The sequence below is a fragment of the Manacus vitellinus genome, unplaced genomic scaffold, assembly GCF_001715985.3.
Source record: "Manacus vitellinus isolate BGI_N305 unplaced genomic scaffold, ASM171598v3 scaffold_14_pilon, whole genome shotgun sequence".
Taxonomy (NCBI): domain Eukaryota; kingdom Metazoa; phylum Chordata; class Aves; order Passeriformes; family Pipridae; genus Manacus; species Manacus vitellinus.
The window spans coordinates 4,322,185-4,340,524 of NW_021939063.1; the positions used below are offsets into that span (position 1 = coordinate 4,322,185).

At 43.5% G+C, this 18,340-nt stretch overlaps 1 protein-coding gene across 21 annotated transcripts in view; it reads left to right on the forward strand.

Moving 5' to 3' along the window:
- FOXP1 (forkhead box P1) overlaps positions 1 to 18,340 on the forward strand; it is a 335,164-nt gene that overhangs the window by 221,130 nt on the left and 95,694 nt on the right. For all 21 annotated transcript variants that reach the window (XM_018068353.2, XM_018068351.3, XM_018068356.3 and 18 more), the window contains one exon: positions 1,806 to 1,931. In XM_018068353.2, the coding sequence (XP_017923842.1) occupies positions 1,806 to 1,931 (126 nt within the window). The remainder of the gene's footprint in view (positions 1 to 1,805; positions 1,932 to 18,340) is intronic.

Consider the following 18,340-nt stretch of genomic DNA (forward strand, 5'->3'; position numbering starts at 1 on the left):
CCATACAACACCCCTGTTAAGTAGGTGAGTATTTGTTGCCCATCCCCTTAAGTCTTGTAGGTTTTATTTCTGCTGCCTCTGCCCACCCTTGAAGATGCTTTTACAGCTAAATAAGCTAGTTCAATAAAAATAACATTTTTTTAACCATACTTAGAACTTTCTTCATAAAGATTTCCTTTGTTCCATTGTATTTGTTGGTAGGCTGGAGGGTCTTCTGGTTCTTGATGCTGCACCGTGGTGGGGTGGTTGTGTGTGTGTGAGCCCAGATCCATATGGGCCTGCCCTGGTGTGTGTCCGTGCCCAGCAGCTCCCTGCACCTCTCACAGGGACACGGACTGTTTTAGAGGTGTTATGGGTGCACTGAGCTCCGACCAGCTTGAGATGCAAAATCTGGTGTTACCCTCACCACACCAAGCTCTGTTGGAAATAGCACCCTGCCTTACAGAGTTTTTGTGATCTGGTGCAGACTTGTTATTAAATTTGGCAGGATGGCTTGTTGCCAGAGCCCAGTAGGGTCTCTCCTCCCTGCTTGCCCTGGCCAGCAGTGGCAGTTCTTCAACGCGCCGAGATGACCAGTGTCTCTTCAAAAGTAAAAAGATGGGTCTAGGCCATAAAATAACAAGTTTTTACTAGGGGGTTTGGATCTGAGTTTGCAGTACTTGGTATTAAATCTTTCCCAGCAGTTCTGCACTGAGATTAAACACTCTGCAACTTGAAGAAGCAAGTGAAACCCGAACCGTATCTGACTCCTTAATTAAATAGGTATTAATTAAATCACTCAGAGAACATACACAGTAGGAGTGGGGAAGGCTTTTCCCCTCCTTCCATGTAGGCATCTTGCAAAGGGACTATTTTTCTTGTTTAACATTAATGAAGTCTTCAGCCTTCCCACTTTTCCACCTACACATGTACTGAACGTCTCCAAGGAGACCAAGGAGGCCCGAGTCCGGTGCTGGTGAATCCTCTGGGAGCAGCAGGCTGGGGTCTCGCCAACAGAGCCTCAGCTGTGCCACAGTCTGTCTTGCAGAGATCATCCTGGCATCCCCTGGCTGGGGAGCAGGGAGGGAGCCAGGGCAGGGACTTGCTCTTCATCTTTTCCCTCAGGTTTTATCTCCTCTTGCTTTCTTTTCTCTACCTGAGGAAGCATTCAGGCCTTGCAGAGCGGCAGGCTCTGATGTCCACAGGCACTCTTCCTTTGCTTTGCATGAAATTTTGCAATAATCCCCCACACATCATGCCTACTCATGTTTTTGAGGTGATGTCCTTTGTCTCTCCATCCTGTAAGGTCACACTGTCCCTTTACTGCTCTGCCCCCTCCCGTTGAGTCCCCACAGCTCTGTCACAAGCCATCAGTGATTTTCATAGGATCATAGACTATCCTGAGTGGGAAGGGACCTACCGTGATCATCGAAGTCCAGGTCCTGGATTTTGGTGGGGTGAGATGCTGTCCCTGCTTTTCTTTGCATTCACTCCAGCTCCTTGCAGCTTTCTCAGCCTTCAGCACAGTGCCTCTGACACTCAGCATGGCTCCACTTGCTGCTGCCTCTCCTCTTCCTCCCATCATAACCTTCCAGAAACTTCTCTGATGTTCTCTGGCGCTCAGGAGAGCAGACAGTGGTGGGATGTCACCACACTGCATGCAAGTGCTGAGTTGTTTTTGTGGAAGTCACTGCTTTCCTCAGTGGAGGTGCATCAAGAGTGGAGCAGTACCCCATGACCAGGAATTGCCTTGATTCTGTGCTGTGTGTGTGGCTCCTCATGCCCTGTTTGCTGTAAACTCAATGCTCCAACCTCTTTCCCCACAGGCTCTCCAGGTGGCACGGCAGCTTCTCCTGCAACAGCAGCAGCAGCAGCAGCAACAGCAGCAGCAGCAGCAACAAGTTAGTGGATTAAAGTCTCCGAAGAGGAATGACAAACAGCCAGCCCTTCAGGTAAGGGGAGCCTGTGTGCCTCTCTGAGGGACTGGGGGCTGGAAAAGATGAATAAATGCGTCCTCCTCATGAACACTGGAATAGCACCTTCAGGAGCTGCTTTCCAGTGTGTCCACAGAGCGGCTGGGGCTGGTGTAAGTGGCAGGGGGAAAATCCCACCCATGGCATATTTACAAATCGTGAGCGTGTACTTTTATTAGCGTCTGGTAGGGTTGGATCATGACAAAATGGAATAGCTTTTGTTACTGTGTCAGTGTGCATAGGAGATTTGCATTAACATTTCTGTTTGATTGCTGTTCCATTTGTAGTCTGTGTTCACTCAAACCGTTGATTTGCTGTGTCAAGGATATTAGGAAATACTAGGATATCATATCATCGGTGTGTTTTTTCCCCTTTTATTGTCTGCTGATTTATGGACATCTTCAGAAATCAAATCTAAATATTATATAGGGCTTTGTGCTGTTATGAATTCAGAGAGCTAAAACCAATACAGCATTCTCAAACAGAAGATGTATGCACACATATGGGGCTTTGGAGTACATTCTGCTAGTCTTGTGGGATAAATCACGGGGAGTTAAAGACAAGAAAGACCTATTAGGTCATGTATCACATTTTCCTTTTTTTTTTTTTTATGCTATTCTAGTGTTAGAAATCCCAAGTGGTGGTGGGACCACTGTTATTTTCCTTCGGATGGTTTTCCATAACAAAGCACACGCTCAGGAACTTTCCACTTTAATTCTGTCCTCTTGCTCCAAGTAATACTGCTTGTATAAATACTGAGTCAGTCCCTTGCTTTGCCTCGTGTTCACAGTCCTCAAACATCTGAGATACTAACATGTACTTGCCAGTTTTGGCAAATTATATGTATCTAGTTCTTTATGTATTCCATAAACTGGCACTTCCAGACCCTTGACCACTTCTCTGGTTTGCAGCTGGTTATTGCTTTTATTACTGCTCTCTGCAATTGCAGCGTGTCCCTGGATTTTTGATAATCAGTTCCTGAATGCAGCAGTTCAGCTGCAGTTGCACAAAGCCCTGTAGCTGGGACATTTATCTTATCTCGCTCTTCTATATCTGATGCTTCAGCCTCTGTAGCCCCAAATTCTTTCCGGGTTTTTTTTTTTTCCCCTCTTGTTGTCATAGCACGTTGTCAAACTCATGTCTGTTTTGCTCTTTCTATTTTTTTTTTTTGGTTTGATATACTATCACCATGAGTTCCCTGACAGCATTGCTGCTTCTCTTGCCTTTTATATGTGCTTCAGATTATTTTCCTACAAAAATACGGATCCTAGACTCTTTAAATATGTAGTAGAATATGGAAGATAAAACCAACATCACTAAAGGCCTTGACAGTAAAGTGAGAGGACCTGATCCTGTGGTTCTTACCCAAATAAAGCCGATGGGGACTTCAAGGGAAGTTTTGCCTGAGTGAGGAATAGCTATTAACTGCAGCCCTTGGCCCAGTGTGGACAACTTCAGGCTTTGGTGTAGTGATTTCATCTTCAAAGCATTTTGCAAATACTAATCTCCAAAACATCCCCAGAAGGAAAGTCTGATAAGTAAGTAGCATTATCCCAGTTCTGGACTGGGAAACTGAGGGAAGCGGGTTAAGCGACTCGCTTAGGATCACAGAGGGAATTGGGTTTAGAGGTAGGATTAAGATTCATGAGTTCCTGGCTCCCACCTCTGTGCTCCAGCTGCTGGACAACACCTCACGCTTTACAGCCGGGCTATTATTCTTTTGGAAAGTATGAGGCATTTTGTCATTGGGCAAATATACGTTTTATTGGCAGCATCGAGAGCCGTAATCCAAAGCGTTACATTAATGCTTTCAAAAATATTTTATTTGGTAAATCCATAGCTGATCCATATGCCTTTTAATAGACTCTTCCACTGGGGACATTTTTAATGAGAGATTGTGCTGGCTAGGTCCAGTGTCAGGTACTAAAAGAAGTGCTTTGTTGTGCAGATGTCTTAAGAATAGCTCCAGAGGATGAAATATGACTGTGTTGACCTTTCAGCTGTGAGCTTATTTGTCAGGATTCAAATAAGTTGAAAGGATCAAACCAAACAGTTTCCGTAGTCAGACTGGGAATTGTGTTGCAGAGGTCAACAGTGAAGGCCACATCGCGGATTCCATAACATAGCCAATTGTTGGTACGTATTAAAGTACTGGAGCAGCTCCTGCAGTCAGAGACACAATTAAAATTCTAATTTATTAATGTATACAGAGAGCTGGCCCAGCCTGTCACTCACTGATTCAAATGACTGCCCAGTCTTTTTTTTTTTTTTTCCCCTTCTCACTCCTGGTGCTGTTGCAGTCTGAAATGTACTGGAAGTCCTCTTGGATGTAACACCCCCAAGTGCATCCTTGTAATGAAAATCTGTTGCTGAAAGGAAATGGTGCTGCTGGGGGTAGAATTTTTGAGTAAAACTGCACCCACACAAGCACCCACACCCCCTGAGTTGGGATGGGGCCACGGTGACGAGACGACGCCTATTGCTGACAGTACATAGAATAAATGTCAAGGGTGGGGGAAGTGAGCCCGTTTTTCAGAAGTTTGCCTAAATAATGAACAAGTCATCCTTGGGTTTCATTTATAAATATAGATGTCTCATTCAATAGCCACAGTGGTTAGCAGTCACCTGGGTTTTTTTGTGACAAACAGGCTTCATGTATAACAAGAACACCATAGGCGTCGCTCATTCCTGCTGTGCTTGGCGAGGGCACTGCTGAGCAGCACCCAGCACGAGTGCTGGGGAGCTGTTTGCATGGAACAGGGAGGGGGGCTGTTTTCCTGGGCTACTGATTCTCCTACTAAAATGCTCCATAGGAGGGGAAGCCAGTCCTGGGGCTAGAAGAGCTCCCTTGGTCTCGGGCTCAGCACTGGGATGCTGGCAGGCAGGCTGGCACCTGAACCCCACCACCACAAACAGATGTGGAAAATTAAACTAGTAGACACTGTGTAGCTAATCTGTTACTGCCTTGTGGATGATGTCCTCTATTCCTTCTTTATTCATTGGTCAAATAACCACGGTACTTAAATATAGCCCAGCATCCCGTGGCCACACTGGGACACGGTGCCTTCAGTAGCATTTACGTGACAGTGGGTTCTTCAATCATGTTGGCCTTGACCTTGGTAACTCTACCTGAAGATCTGCTTTTAGCAAATTGTGAGATATTTAGTGTATAAGAACTTGGATGCAGGAGTGGAGATGTGCTCTGCTGATAGCTGAAAGAAACCCAAATCTCCAAATACAGGATGACTCACATTTTGAGCCTATCTCGCACTGCCGTGGTTTAGATTTGGCAGTGACCGCCGGTTTCACAGCCTGATGACACAAACAAAAGAAAATTGAAAGTTAAGAAATGGATTTAGTAACCAGCAGTTGGGGAAAGAACATAAAAAATATCAGTCCCACAAAAATTACTGGAAGTGAAAAAAAGACTAAAGTCTGTTTGATAATATATTTGCCATAGACATTGGATTTTCTTGAGTCTGTGAAACAAATAATTTAACAGACCAGGTATGCTTAGGATTTTGAAAATGTGCACATTTTTCCTGGCCAAGATAAATATATCTTTGTATTAATAGATGTATTGATTAAAATTTGCAGCTTTAATTGCCGATGCTCTTAACGATTATTCATTTTGGTTCTTCAAGCATTTTAGTTGCTGGCAAGAACACACAGATTGGAAACAAATCAAGAGACACATTTTTCTCCCAAGAAAGTAAAAGTGCATGTGTGTTTTGGCAATACTAAAAATACAATTTTTTTTAAAGACGTAAATGTTGTGTGTTGCATCGAGCTGAAAGTTGGATACTGGACTGAAAACAGATTTGGGACATCCAAGTCAATATCTCACAATTGAAACCCATCACTTGACTTTTTTTATGTGATTAAATGAGAGTTGTTGTCTGATTGTTAATCTATGTGTGTTTGGTGAGAAGAAATAATGAAATTACTGGGATGGAAACTTTTGTTTTCGGTTGACAAAACAAAAAAATAAATCTTCCCTTTAAGTCATGGCCAAGAAAAGAATTTGAGTTTCGTTTAAATTCTCAGGGTGAGACTGGGGGAGGCTGAGAGGAGACAACTGTCCTTGCCTTTGCATACCGCTGCTTTTTACAGCAGCCTTTTGGCTGGGCTTTTGTAGAACTTAATTTGCATGCTGTATTATCTTAATATTTCTTTCCAGTATCTTGAGAAATAGAAGAGGGTAAGAGGAAAAAATCACTGTAGTTTGATGTTGTGGGCAATTATTATTGTTTTTTATGAAATTAGAAATCATCAGCTTGACAATGTAATAAACACCAAAAGGTGAAGGGCAGGGTATGTTCTGTTTTGCTTGGAGCACACAAGTCTTAGGTTATTCTGTCTCATGTTTTACACCCAGAGTACCTTTTTTACCTAGTGGTGAATTTAATGACTAGTAGAGAAATTGTCTCAGCAGAAAATTTGGCAGGGAAAATAAATTTGCAGGTGTATTTATTCTATTTGTGTGAGTATCTCTCTCTGTTTCAATCTTAAATACGAGAGTTGATCTGAATTTTGCCTCAGTCAACCAATGGGAATTTTTCCACCGACTCTACTTGGGTCGAGGTTTCACTTCTGCTGGGTTCAAAGTTTGCCTATGAAAATTTAATTTCAATCTTTCATTGTTTATTTTTGACTTTGGAAATAAAGTTGAGTTTTTCTGGTTCCTACAAAAGGACCCCCTAGGTTCTTTTATTTTTCACCCCTAAGCCCAATTATAGGTATTAGTCAGTTCTTGGAACGTGCCTGTGAAGTGCAAACATCATCCACCCCACGAAAAGAACAAAATCTGAGTCAGGTCCTCAAAATTACAAGATCAGCTTGAAAATTTTGATACTAAGGGGTTTTTTTCAGTGAAACCTGTGGGCCTTTTTTTGCTGCCCTTTTATATATTTTTAGAGCCTTTAATATTCAGTTTTTCTGCTTTTTAGACTGAGCAGAAAGGTGACAAATACAGTTTTTCTTGAAAGAAGGTCTGTGATTGTTCTGTAATGTCATGATTCCAAAAAAAATGAAGCTTCTAGGAAAATACCAATATGCTGGCAGAGCTGGCAGTGTGAGGTACTGTCAGCAAACATGATTATTCTCATTTTATAGCCATGTAAACCCCAACAGAGAGATATTAAGCAGCTCGCCCGAGGTCAGAGAGCTGCAGACCCTCGGTGGCATTGAGGTGCACTGCTCTGCTGGGGTATTTGGGGGTTTGGTATCTGCATATTGAAAAGAACTCAGTCCAGAGGGGTAAAGTGGAAGCCAGGATCCCTCATTTCCAGCCCTGGGTCTTGTGGGAGCACCCCTGACTATCATTTTCTCACAGGTTTTCTGCTTTGACATTAAGCATTTAGAGAACAGTGTTGTAAAAACAGTGATTTCTGACCAGGTTGGGAGCGGGGCCGTGGGGCTGGCAGTGCCCGAGCCTGAATGTGCCTTACCCACCTCAGGGAAGGGGAAAACAAATGAAACCTTCCTGACTGGTCAGAAATGTGTAAATTGCTGACAAAATGACACATGTAATTAAGAGTGCTCCTGCCATTTTACCTTGTGGTTTACACCTACAGTGTTGAAAAAAGAGAGTGACTCCCACCTCGCTAATTACCATTATCACTGAAATGGTAGGGTTTGAGTCATTAGTTCCATGTGCATTTAATTAGAGGAAGGCTGAAATTGGATTTAACTTATTACTTTTTCATGGATCACTTTCTTGTCATCACTTCAAATTGGATTGCAGCCCCAGGTAACTAATTATGAGCGCCACAGGATCAAGAGTGAAAAAAAGGTAATTAGGAATAACACTGTTGGACCCTTGCTGGTAGTCCACTTGTGCTTGGGAAGAAATGAGAGCGGTATTTTGTAGTATTACAGATTAGGGAGTTAAAGGTATGTGCTGCTGCCAGGAATGATGGGAGACTGCCCCCTCCTATAGTGGTTTATATGATGTACAGCTGGGTTGAAGATGTTATAGCGACATGGTTCCACAATCAGCTCCTTAATACCAAGATTAAACTTGTAAAAGCAACAGATCGGTTGTAGGCATGAGGCATCTCAACAACCGGGCAGCCAGGGGTCTGTCCGTGTGTGATTGCACCGGCGCTGCCGAGGCGCTCTCGCGGTACCGGGCGGTGTAAGTACAGCGAGCTGGAATTGATAACAAATTAATGAACATATTAATGATCCGAAAAGATCGTTCACATCCGACAGGGAGATATATCAATCAGGAGAGCAACGGTGAGGTTGATGATGTGCATGTCAGGGACTGAGCTCAGCGTCGCTGCCGTGATAAAATCAGGAAATCAGGATGGTGCTTCTCTTTTCTTTGCTGGAGAGGTTTCTTTTTGTTTTGCTTTTTGTGGGCAAGGTTTGCCTTGGTTGGTTTGTCCCTCTTTCTTCTTTTTTATTTTTTGATCTTGGAGATATGATTGCCAAGTTCTGCTTTCTTCAGAAAATACTTTAAAACAAATTGTTTTATTTCCATGTGCAGAACAGAGTTCAGAACTGCAAGTAATCAATTTTATTGACACAGTCTGGAAAAAAATGTTGATGAGAGTTCAAGGATGTGAAAAGATTGAAATTTCAAAGTACCCAACACCGAGTCTAGGAAAATTTCAGAAGTAGTTTCATTAACCAAAGAAATCTATTGTGTGAGGATCTGTAAGAGGAAAATCTGCTCTAGGACCTAATGGTATTACAAGGAGGCTGTGGCAGCTGATTTTTACCTTTAGAAGAGGAAAAGTTTCCTAAATTCTCCTAGTAGTGAATCACAGTTCAAAGGGTAGCACAATTTCCTTAAGTTGTTTAAAATGGCTTTTAATGCTCTGTTAATTTAGGCAAATATTTGTGACTCAGTGTTGGGTAAGTGCTGCTTGCTCATTATTTCCTGATGCAAAGCAAAGGGTAGGAAATTTTGTGAACACCATGCAGAGATGCTAAAGAGACTTAAGAGTAACAAAATTCAGTTACGGAAATTAAGTCTTTCTCATTTACTTGACATTACAAAATAAATCTCGAGATTAAAAGGTATTACCTTTAATACAGAAAAAGAGAATCTCCTTTAATACATCTCAAATTGATTTACAATTTTTATACATAATATTCATCTGCGGTTGAAAAGGGGGCAACCTAAGGTCGAGTGATGTAGTGTTTCCATTTTTCCATATGAGTCTTACTGTGTGTGATAAAAGCAAACTCCTTTATTTTGTCAGTGCAGGAATTTCTGATGAAGTGCAGGGGTCACTTTTCTGTCAATTTGAGTAGGCAGCATTTTTGAACTACTGTTTTTCCCCCCCCCCCTCCTACAAACCGTGGCCCCGATCTGACACACTTGTGCACACACACACACACATACACACTTGAAGTGCTGCAATCTGCAACTTATTAGTGCGCAGTGCTGGAGCCTGTCCAGTGGTTAGAAAATTTCCTGAAGCCTGGAATAACAGCAGTGGGTGCAAGTGCCATCGAACAGAAGTGACAATGAGGGGCAGTCCGGCCCGCCTGGCGCAATGCCCGGGCTGGAAAACCAGCTGAGATAGTCAAACGCAGGAAGATTGACGCGGTGCATCTGGGAAATGCTCAAAAAGTTGGGTTCTTGAAAAAATTACCTTCTGTGATCGTAAGACATCATCTGTTTTCCTACAGAGATTGTTTATAACAGGGTTTTCAAGCACTTGTCAAATAACCAGGAGTGAAGGAAACAGGCTAAAAATCTCTTACCGTTCAGATGAGTCCTGGTGTAGCTGGAAAAAAAACAAACCCTCCTCACACAGATCCGCAGCTTCTCAAGGCAGAGGGAGCCTGGGAGAAGGAGGAAAGGAAACTATTAGTCAAAAACGACCTGTCTGTGGGTTGGGGAAGGTGGTACGTCGGGGCGATGGGCGCAGCGGTGGCACGGCGAGGTGAAGTCATACCTAGGAACTGTTTTTTGTGTTGCTTAGCTTTTGTTACTGAGCTGTGATATCATGGGCAAAATATTATAAACATAGCATGGCTATAGCTTGCTTGTGTAACAAAAGATCAGGAACTTTTATTAAGTTTGTTTTCCTTGTCATATTGTAAAAATTTATTATGTGTACTGTGTATATTAGAAACAGATTTGGGTAATTCTGTCTAAATGAAGTCATCCCAGCTATTTCCAGACTGTCTGTTTTTGGTTGTGAATAATTTTCATACATCAGATGGTTGTCATATTTAGTAGCTCTCTACATTTTAAATAGGACATATCCCATTGTGAACTTCCACGGACTTCAGCCTGCCTCTCTTTTTTAAGGTTATTTTGTTGCAGGAGTATTTTACAGAGCTGCCCCTGGCAGGGCAGGGAGTGCTGGAGGAGTCCCTCGCCTTCCTGCAGCAAAATAACAGGTTTTTCTCAACTGCAGTAGTACTTGTGGCTTTCGGCAGCACGCGCTGGGAAGAGCCTGCCAGATACCTATTTCAGCTTGTCCCTTTGTGTTCACACTTTGCAACAAATATGTTAAAAAAACACTAAAGGAAAAGTACTGTGTATCAAAAATCTCCGATAAAAGAATTCTCTCAAAGAGTACATGCTGCTGCCTTTTTTTTTTCTTTTCACAGAAGTGTGAAAGAAGTTAATGTTTAAATGTTTAATGTTTTAATTTAAATCATATACACATCTACATAGCAGCTAAGTTACTGTGACTTTTTTATTTATTTTTTTTAATCCTCAAGGCAAAGTTTCTTTAGTCAGCGTGGGGAAGTGCTGGTGTTCCTTGCACACTGACCGAGAGGAGTTTGCACTGGAAGAATCTGCAGTGATGATCACAGAGCAGGATTTTGCCCTGAAACCATCAACTTTGCCAGAAATACTTGAGTTACAGCAATTTGTTTAAAAAGAAAGTTAAAAAACAAGCAGGAGGGAGAGAGAGAAGGCATTTTGATCTGGCTTGCTGCAGTGGAGAAGAGCAGCTGTTTGCCTCATGTGTTTAAATCTCTAGAGCTAATATTGAAGTTTCAGGGCAACAAGTGCAACATAACAGAATAAGCAGAAACTAAACCCAGGGAAACAATTGGAAATGCGGCTTGGATGTGGCTTTGGATCTTGACAGTTTTACAGCTGTGTCGTCAGGTTGGCAAAATATTTTGTGGTGTGTACAAAGGAAAGGCTGTTGTGTTGCTGAAATGTTTTTATTTGCCTGATAAGTGTAATCTGCCTTTTATAAATTACTAATCTGTTTAAGGTGTAACATTTATGGCGCATAATCTCAAGTCATTGAAAGCCTGCAAAATTAAAGTAGACTGAAGGCACAAAAAGGAAATATACTTTGTGTCAGGCTGAAGTTCGATGAAGCATGGAGAAGATGGAATAGATTATTAAATAAACTTTGAGAGGAGATGGAAAAAGCACTGAAATATCTCATTTTGAAAAGAATTAGTTTACTTGATTATATGCAACTGTATCACACTCAGGAAAGTATAAGACAAATGAAAGCAAAACAAAATTTAATTGAGCTATTATTTTGCAGACTTTGGCTCCGTTTCAGACAGCCTAATCAAATTGTGCTTTGCTCAAATAACTAATGTTAAATGCAGTCTACCAACAGATGTTTAAACAGAGACTAATTGGAAAATCTACATCCTGGGTTTAGCATGTCTAGCTGAAAAAGTTTTGAAATTGCTTTAGAGCGAGGTGGGAAGATGATGGGAGGAGCTTCAGGTAGCATCGGAGAGCGATGTGAGGAGGCAACAGTGCCTGTGCCAGAGTTGACAAGGTCACCAATGCCACCGAGGTCACTGATGCTGTAGCTTGCTACATTTGCCCCTCGGAAAGTTGTATTTCATCCTGTTGTATCCTGAGGGTCATGTTGCAACTCCACAGCTCGTGCCATGTGCCAGTGCTTGGAGTACGAAATGTGGTGGAGCGCAAGGACTGAGGGTGTTAAAAGCAGTACATGTGATTATGAAAGCTCAACACTTCCGTGCCAGTTCTGTCACTTTGGCATTTTTTAAGCAGCTACAGAGTTAAGTTATTAACTTGTGTGGTACATCTCAGCGCTGAGCCTTTTACGACACATCTATGCAGCCATCCCTGGAAGTGTTCAAGACCAGGTTAGATGGGGCTTGGAGCAGCCTGATCTAGTGGAAGGTGTCCCTGCCCAGGGAGCTTGAAACGAGATGAGCTTTAGGGTTGCTTCCAACCCAAACCATTCTATCATTCTGTGTTTGGTTTTGTGCATTTTGCTGCTCTTTGGGGCTTCGGGCCGAGGAGTTACTCATGGTTTGTGTCCTGTACTTTGAGTGGGGTCAGTTGCTGTTGTGCAGGTGCAGTGTACATTTCCATATTTGCTGTGGAAAAATTTTATCCCAAGGACTTTGCTGTCCTAGGGAATCGTGTTTAGTGCATTTGGACAATTGAAGACCATTGTTGATGTTTAGTCACTGTTGTCACTGGCCACTTTATTAAGTTAATGAACCTTCCCTGTCCATCCCAATATGAGCTTGTTTTGGGCCAAGGCAGCAACCTGTCGCTCTAAGCAGGGTTGTAACTCATGCCTCTATTTCATGTGGTCTTCTTCAGGGGATTACTCTGGGATAAGAGTGAGATGCAATGTGCTGAGTGATCCCTGAAGTCTGTTAGAGAGGTCCTTCTGGCTCTTAGAAAGGTTTATTCACTGTTGTCTAAGGGCAGTGGCTCCTCAAGTTAGTGCTGGTGTTATGGGGGCTTAATAGCCAATATGTAAGGGGGAGTAGTCAATCTGTAAGAAAAATAATCATGCACACATAAATGTATATATATATTTCCAATTTTACCAGTTGGAACCCTAGAAAAGGCAGATTATATTTTATGGCTTGTAAACATCAGGGCAGATATTTCGGGAGAACTGCAGACAGCTGTAATTTTGTGAATGTGCACAAATTACTTGGAAAACAAATATTCCTCTGCCTACACAGCTGTATTCACAACTGTGGACCAGAATGCCTTTTGCATGATGCTCACGCCTGGTTCTATGGAATATAATAATGCTCAAATGAAGAAAATGTGATTTAAAAGTGAAGTCAGAATTAATACTCGCTGTGAAAACCTGTGTTACTGGCTGAGGTGTTGGCATGGGAGTGGATAAACCACTTGAGGAAAAATGAGAACTAACCAGGGCGTTCATTTGTACTCAGAGATCAAGAGCTGATTGCTCAAACTCCTGTAGAAGAGGTGAACGTGCCTGTATCTTCCAGAGATGCCTCATGCTGCCTGTGCCATCCTGCAGGGTAAACACTGAGTTGGGTTTGATGGTTAGAGAGTTCTGCAGGATGGCTTTGGGTCCCCCATGGGGAGAAGGGGTGTGGGAGGGAGGTGGAGGCTCCCCTGTCTTCACAGGGGACGCTGTGAGTCAGCGTCTTGCCTGGCCCTTTTCTTCTCAGTTACCTGCACCCAGGTGGATTTGCAGAACACAACTGAGCTGTCATTCACATCATTTGTTTGCACGCTGGCGGTTCCTTCTGTTTGTCCTTTTCCTGTGTGATAAGGAGTTCCTGCAGGAAAGTATGAATAACAGGAGAGGAGGCAAAGAAAATCCCCAAAAGTAAAAACAAGGCCAAGGAAGAAGGAGTAAAGCACAAGTTAGCAAGAGCCAAAGGCCTGGCATTGATTTTACTTTTAACTTTGGTGTTTATTCAAAGGCTGTGGATACAGGTTAACTTCCTTGGCTCAATATTTATTGCTGTGTTACTTGTCTTAAAGTGGAACAATGAGCGCTTTGTTGATTGGGTTCAGAGATTGTCCCATTTTACTCCCATCTCCTGCATCCCTCTCTCTATCTGCAGGTTTTAAGCAGTTTATTTTAATTTCAGATTTCTCACCCTCCACTGTGAATTGCTACTGTGCCACCGGCAGCAACACTTGAGGGACTATTGTTCCTCTTTTCAAAGTGGTGGGAGCACACAGTGAAGCCTTTAGCTCCTGTGAAACGTGACCCTCCTTGATGATATCACACTTTGCAGATTCAGAGCAGGATAAACATTTTAAAGGAGAGGGGAAATATCAGATAGGTTATTTTTTCATCAGAAAAGGTTGTGGAAATATTCCGCGCAAGAATTAAAAAGTAAGAGGAAAAAAACCCATAATGGCACTAGTTACCTTTCTGTTTTGACAGCCATCAAAGATGTGTCCAGATCAATTAATAGGAGAGGGAATATCTCCTCTCCATTACCCACACTGACCCTTGAGCAGACAGTGGAGCAGAAAATCAGTGCAGTCACAGTGCAGTGAATGATGACTGTACTGATTTTGCCCTAATTTAGCCATGGCAGTGATTTCAGTGCTATTAGGAATGGGCACATCCTGGACAGTTTCTCAGGCTGCAGTGTTTGGAAAGTGCCCCCACGGTATTGGGGATTTCTCTCTGGAATAGGAGCATTAACATCATGTAGAACATAGTTCAGATATTTTTAAATCCCGTTGTCAGCAACTGGCACTAAAGGGGGAAGGTATGGTTACTGTATGCATCACTGTTATTTTTTACTTGGAAAATGTGCTCATTTTGAGTCCTTCACTCAGCTGTGTCTACCCAGAGGAAAAACAAACCAGTTTCTTCTGGGAGAGCCCAGCAATGGACACATGAGAGCGGCAAGGCCAGCTACAAAATTGTGATGGTGGTTTGTTGCTAATTCTGCAGGGAGTGAGAGGAGGGGACCACCCAGTCTTAAAAAAAAGGGGAAAGAAAACCAAAACAAAAATAATTTTAAAACTCACTTTCAGTTTGTGACTTTGATTTTGCTAAAAAAAAAGGCAAACTAAAAAAAAAAGGCAACAAACAGCCTTACTCCTTGCCCAGGATGCTGTAATAATTACTGGGGCAGTTTTTCCATTCGTGGTTGCTTTTGCCTCACACCTGTAGGAAGCCTGTTCCTTTGCTTCTGTGCTTCACCACCACAGTACTTTTATTTGAAAACACGAGGAAATTCAATTTCCTAACCCGCCTCTCGAGTCAGGGCAGTTACTGCGATAGAAGAGTTGCAAATGGCTCGTGTGTGAACAGTTTAGGATGGAGCCATACGGGGCCGTGCTGAGGTGCGGGAGAGGGAAGATAATTGTAAATGTTCTTGTGGGGATCTGATTGACAGCTTATTGTCTGCAGGCAGTGAGTAGAGAATAGGAAATGAGTTAAGTGTAGGGGATCTGGCAGGCTGCAGGCTCTGCTGATGGCGGCTGCTGCACCCAGCCAGGCACCAAACCAACCCGTGGCACCCCTCTTTCCAAGGCACCTCCAAAGGGATGCTCCTCTGTTGGTTCAAAGCATGTGTGAGATGAGACTGTGTCTTGTTTCTGCTGCTGGGTCATCTGGGGTGCCTGGAGTGATCTCAGCCCCCGTGTTGGGGTGACTCTGGGCAGTCTGTTACTGAGATGTGTTCCCGACTTGTTAATATGGGGGGGAACAACGGGGATGTCCCATGGCACCGGTCCATAAGCAGAACAAGAAAAGGAAACATCTTCTCCCCAACTCAGTAAATTTGTCAACACAAGGTCTCTTTGGTAGCTTTACAGTATCGTAATATCTGAGGCTGATTGCATGTGTTTTTAAGTTTTCATTATCCCACTTTTTTCCCCTGAGTGATACATGCCCTCAGGTCCAACAGCCCATGAGGAGGCCCCAACGAGCACTTAAATATTACAGAACTGCACATAGATAGAAATACTAAAACCAAATACTCCATCCCCAAAATCTCACTGTCTGTATTTTTTTTAATCTCCCTGCCTATGTGCATTTCAGAAAAAAAGAAAAATCCCAGCTTTGCATTGTTAGTGTAGGCTTCTGAGCCAGATTGTACTACAGAGCACACTGATGTGTCTTCCCCTGAGGTATGGAAAGATCTATGTGTGCTAAGCAGGTGTTTTCGTTTGTTTAATTGGAGCTGAGTTTAGCACAATATTACAGATAAATGAATTACACATGTTCAGTAATTCATAGAAAGTGAGCGTTGTTTTGCTTAGACACTTGTCTTCGCATCCAGGTTCGCAGAGAAGACAGTGAGCTGGCAAACGAGGCCTGAGGTCTTCCAAAAACAAAAAACTGCGTGTGCATGAGCAAAGCCTGACGTCTGGTTGCTAAAACAGCAATAATTATTTCACCTTTGTTTAAATTGTAACATTTTATATTTAAATAGTATCCTGTTTTGACAAACTACAAAACCACAGGTCTGAAAAAGAAGCGCACGAGGCCTGTGTCAATAGTTGGTGGCATCTCTGGGCAGGAAGCTTTGGGGTGACACACGCTGGTGGTAACGACACCAGGGATGGAGAGACCCAGGAACCATCCAGAGGGCTCTGGGGCTTCTCTGGCCTGCTGTGCCCAGAGCGGGGACGTGCGCATTGCTTGGCAAGGTGATGACTGGTTTGCTTCTACCCGTGGGTTTTTTTATTCATTATTAGTTCTTTTTTCCATCTCTCTTTCTGCTGGGCTTCCCAGGCTCAAGCTGCCGCCCCCTTTGCAGAGGCACTACAGGGTACGGGTGCTCCCACCCCCTCATCACCACTGACAGGTCTCTCAGCAGAGGGACGGGACCCCTGGATCCCAGGAAAGCCTCCCTGCTGGGAGCAGCACAGGGAATGTGGCTGGCCCTGCTCTCACAGGAGCGCTGAGTGAGAGCCACAGGCAGCTCCGAGGTGCTGCCTTTCAAAGGACGAGCAAAAGCGGTCGCTTCTTACAGCTTCCCTCATGGTTTTGAGTAGTCCCAGCCCTTGGCCAGTTTCCAAATGGATAATTCAACTTACCCGAATTTCCTCTGCAGATTCAATTGTAAACTCTTTCCTCGCTCTCCCCTGCCAGGGCCGTGTATAACTGTGCTGCACAGCCTTAAACAACCGTCACGTGCAGCTCCAGAGCCCGTGGAGTTTGAGGCACAGCAAGGAGAAAAGGCTGTATCAGAACTTGTGCTGAACTCTGGAGAGAGTATTGTTTGTGCCTTTTTAGTTCATGCAGTACTTGGTAGCAAGCTTTTGGATCAAAGGTGTGGTTGGAGCCTAAGTCAGTGTTGTGAGCTGGTGGGGCCAGCACTTGAGGCTGATTGTGAGAAATTATTTATTTAGGGACAGCCTTGCTCATGGACATCCTCACCTTCAAGTCTTCTGATAACTGAATTTAAGGCTATTCAGCTGAATTCATCTATGAATTTGTTAATGCATTATCTGTAGAGCTACTGTGTTTGTGTATATTCCCTCCCTTCCACGAGCTTCCCACCAGCCTCCTGCCAGACCACTCCCCTCCATGGGCTACAACAGAAGAGTCTTGTATGGCAGGAGCTACACTGATGGAAAAAACAGTAACCCTTGCCCACACAGGTACCTATATGGAGCTGTGCCTAGCAAAACCTGATCCTGGGATAGATCCAGGCAGGGCTCAGTGCGGCAACATGGCTTTCTAAAGGAAGCCAAAGGCACGTGGGGAAGTGGTGTGTGATCTGGGAAGTGCTCCTGCATCCTCTGGGTTAAATGGAACCACCACAGTAAATCACAGTTGAAAGTGAGTTGGAAGCTTTTAAAACTGTTACTTGTTTGAGGCTTTTCCTGCTGCACGCGTCGGTATGGGATTGTTCTGCAGGAGGCTCCTGGGAATTAATGTGTGTCCAAACCCAGCAGCAATCTCAGAACGTTTGTGGCGGTGTAATCTATAAACTTTTAATTATATATAGACCTGAGTAAATAGCTTAAAATCTCTTTAAACTCTTTGTTCATGAATGTATATTAAAAAGTGCCCATCCCATATGCACACACGCACACACACCCTCTTCCTTCCTTCCTTCCTTGTTTTACACCCACTTCCAGCAAGTCTTTGGCTCGTGGCATCCGTCCTTGTGCTGGGAGCTGTGGCCAGAACTCCCCATGGGGGTGGCCCAGCCAGGGGCTTGGCTGGTCACTGAACCCCCCCCAGCGTGTGTGTGGTGTCAGAGGACAGTGAAGGAGCTGTTGACTGTGTCTGGGTTTCTCACTTGAAGTGCAGCCCTTTTGGGAGGCTGATTCTGCAGCTTCAAACACTTTAATGAGATGCAAATTGTTTGTGATGCTGCCTTACTAAATGTATTGTAATTTTAAAATCATTTGCTTGTTAATTGTATTTAAATAGCTGCCACTTAGACAAGCAGAAAGTTTCCAGAAAGATAAATTGGGGTTTTTTTTCTTTTTGCTGTGTTTGAGAGCAGCCCCGATGACTTTTCACGGCTGCTTTGGTACAGCACATTCCAAATGGCAGCGTGCCCTGGCCTCACTCACCTCTTGGTCCTCTCTTCTTCCCCCAAAGAAGAAATACTCATTCTGTTACCTTTCTTCTATAAAACCACAGTCCCCTGAGCAGGTGGAGTACCTGGGGAGGTTCAGAGTAGAGATCACTTACTTTCCCCTCTGTTCAGCCAAGTCGGATCAACCTAGGTCAGAT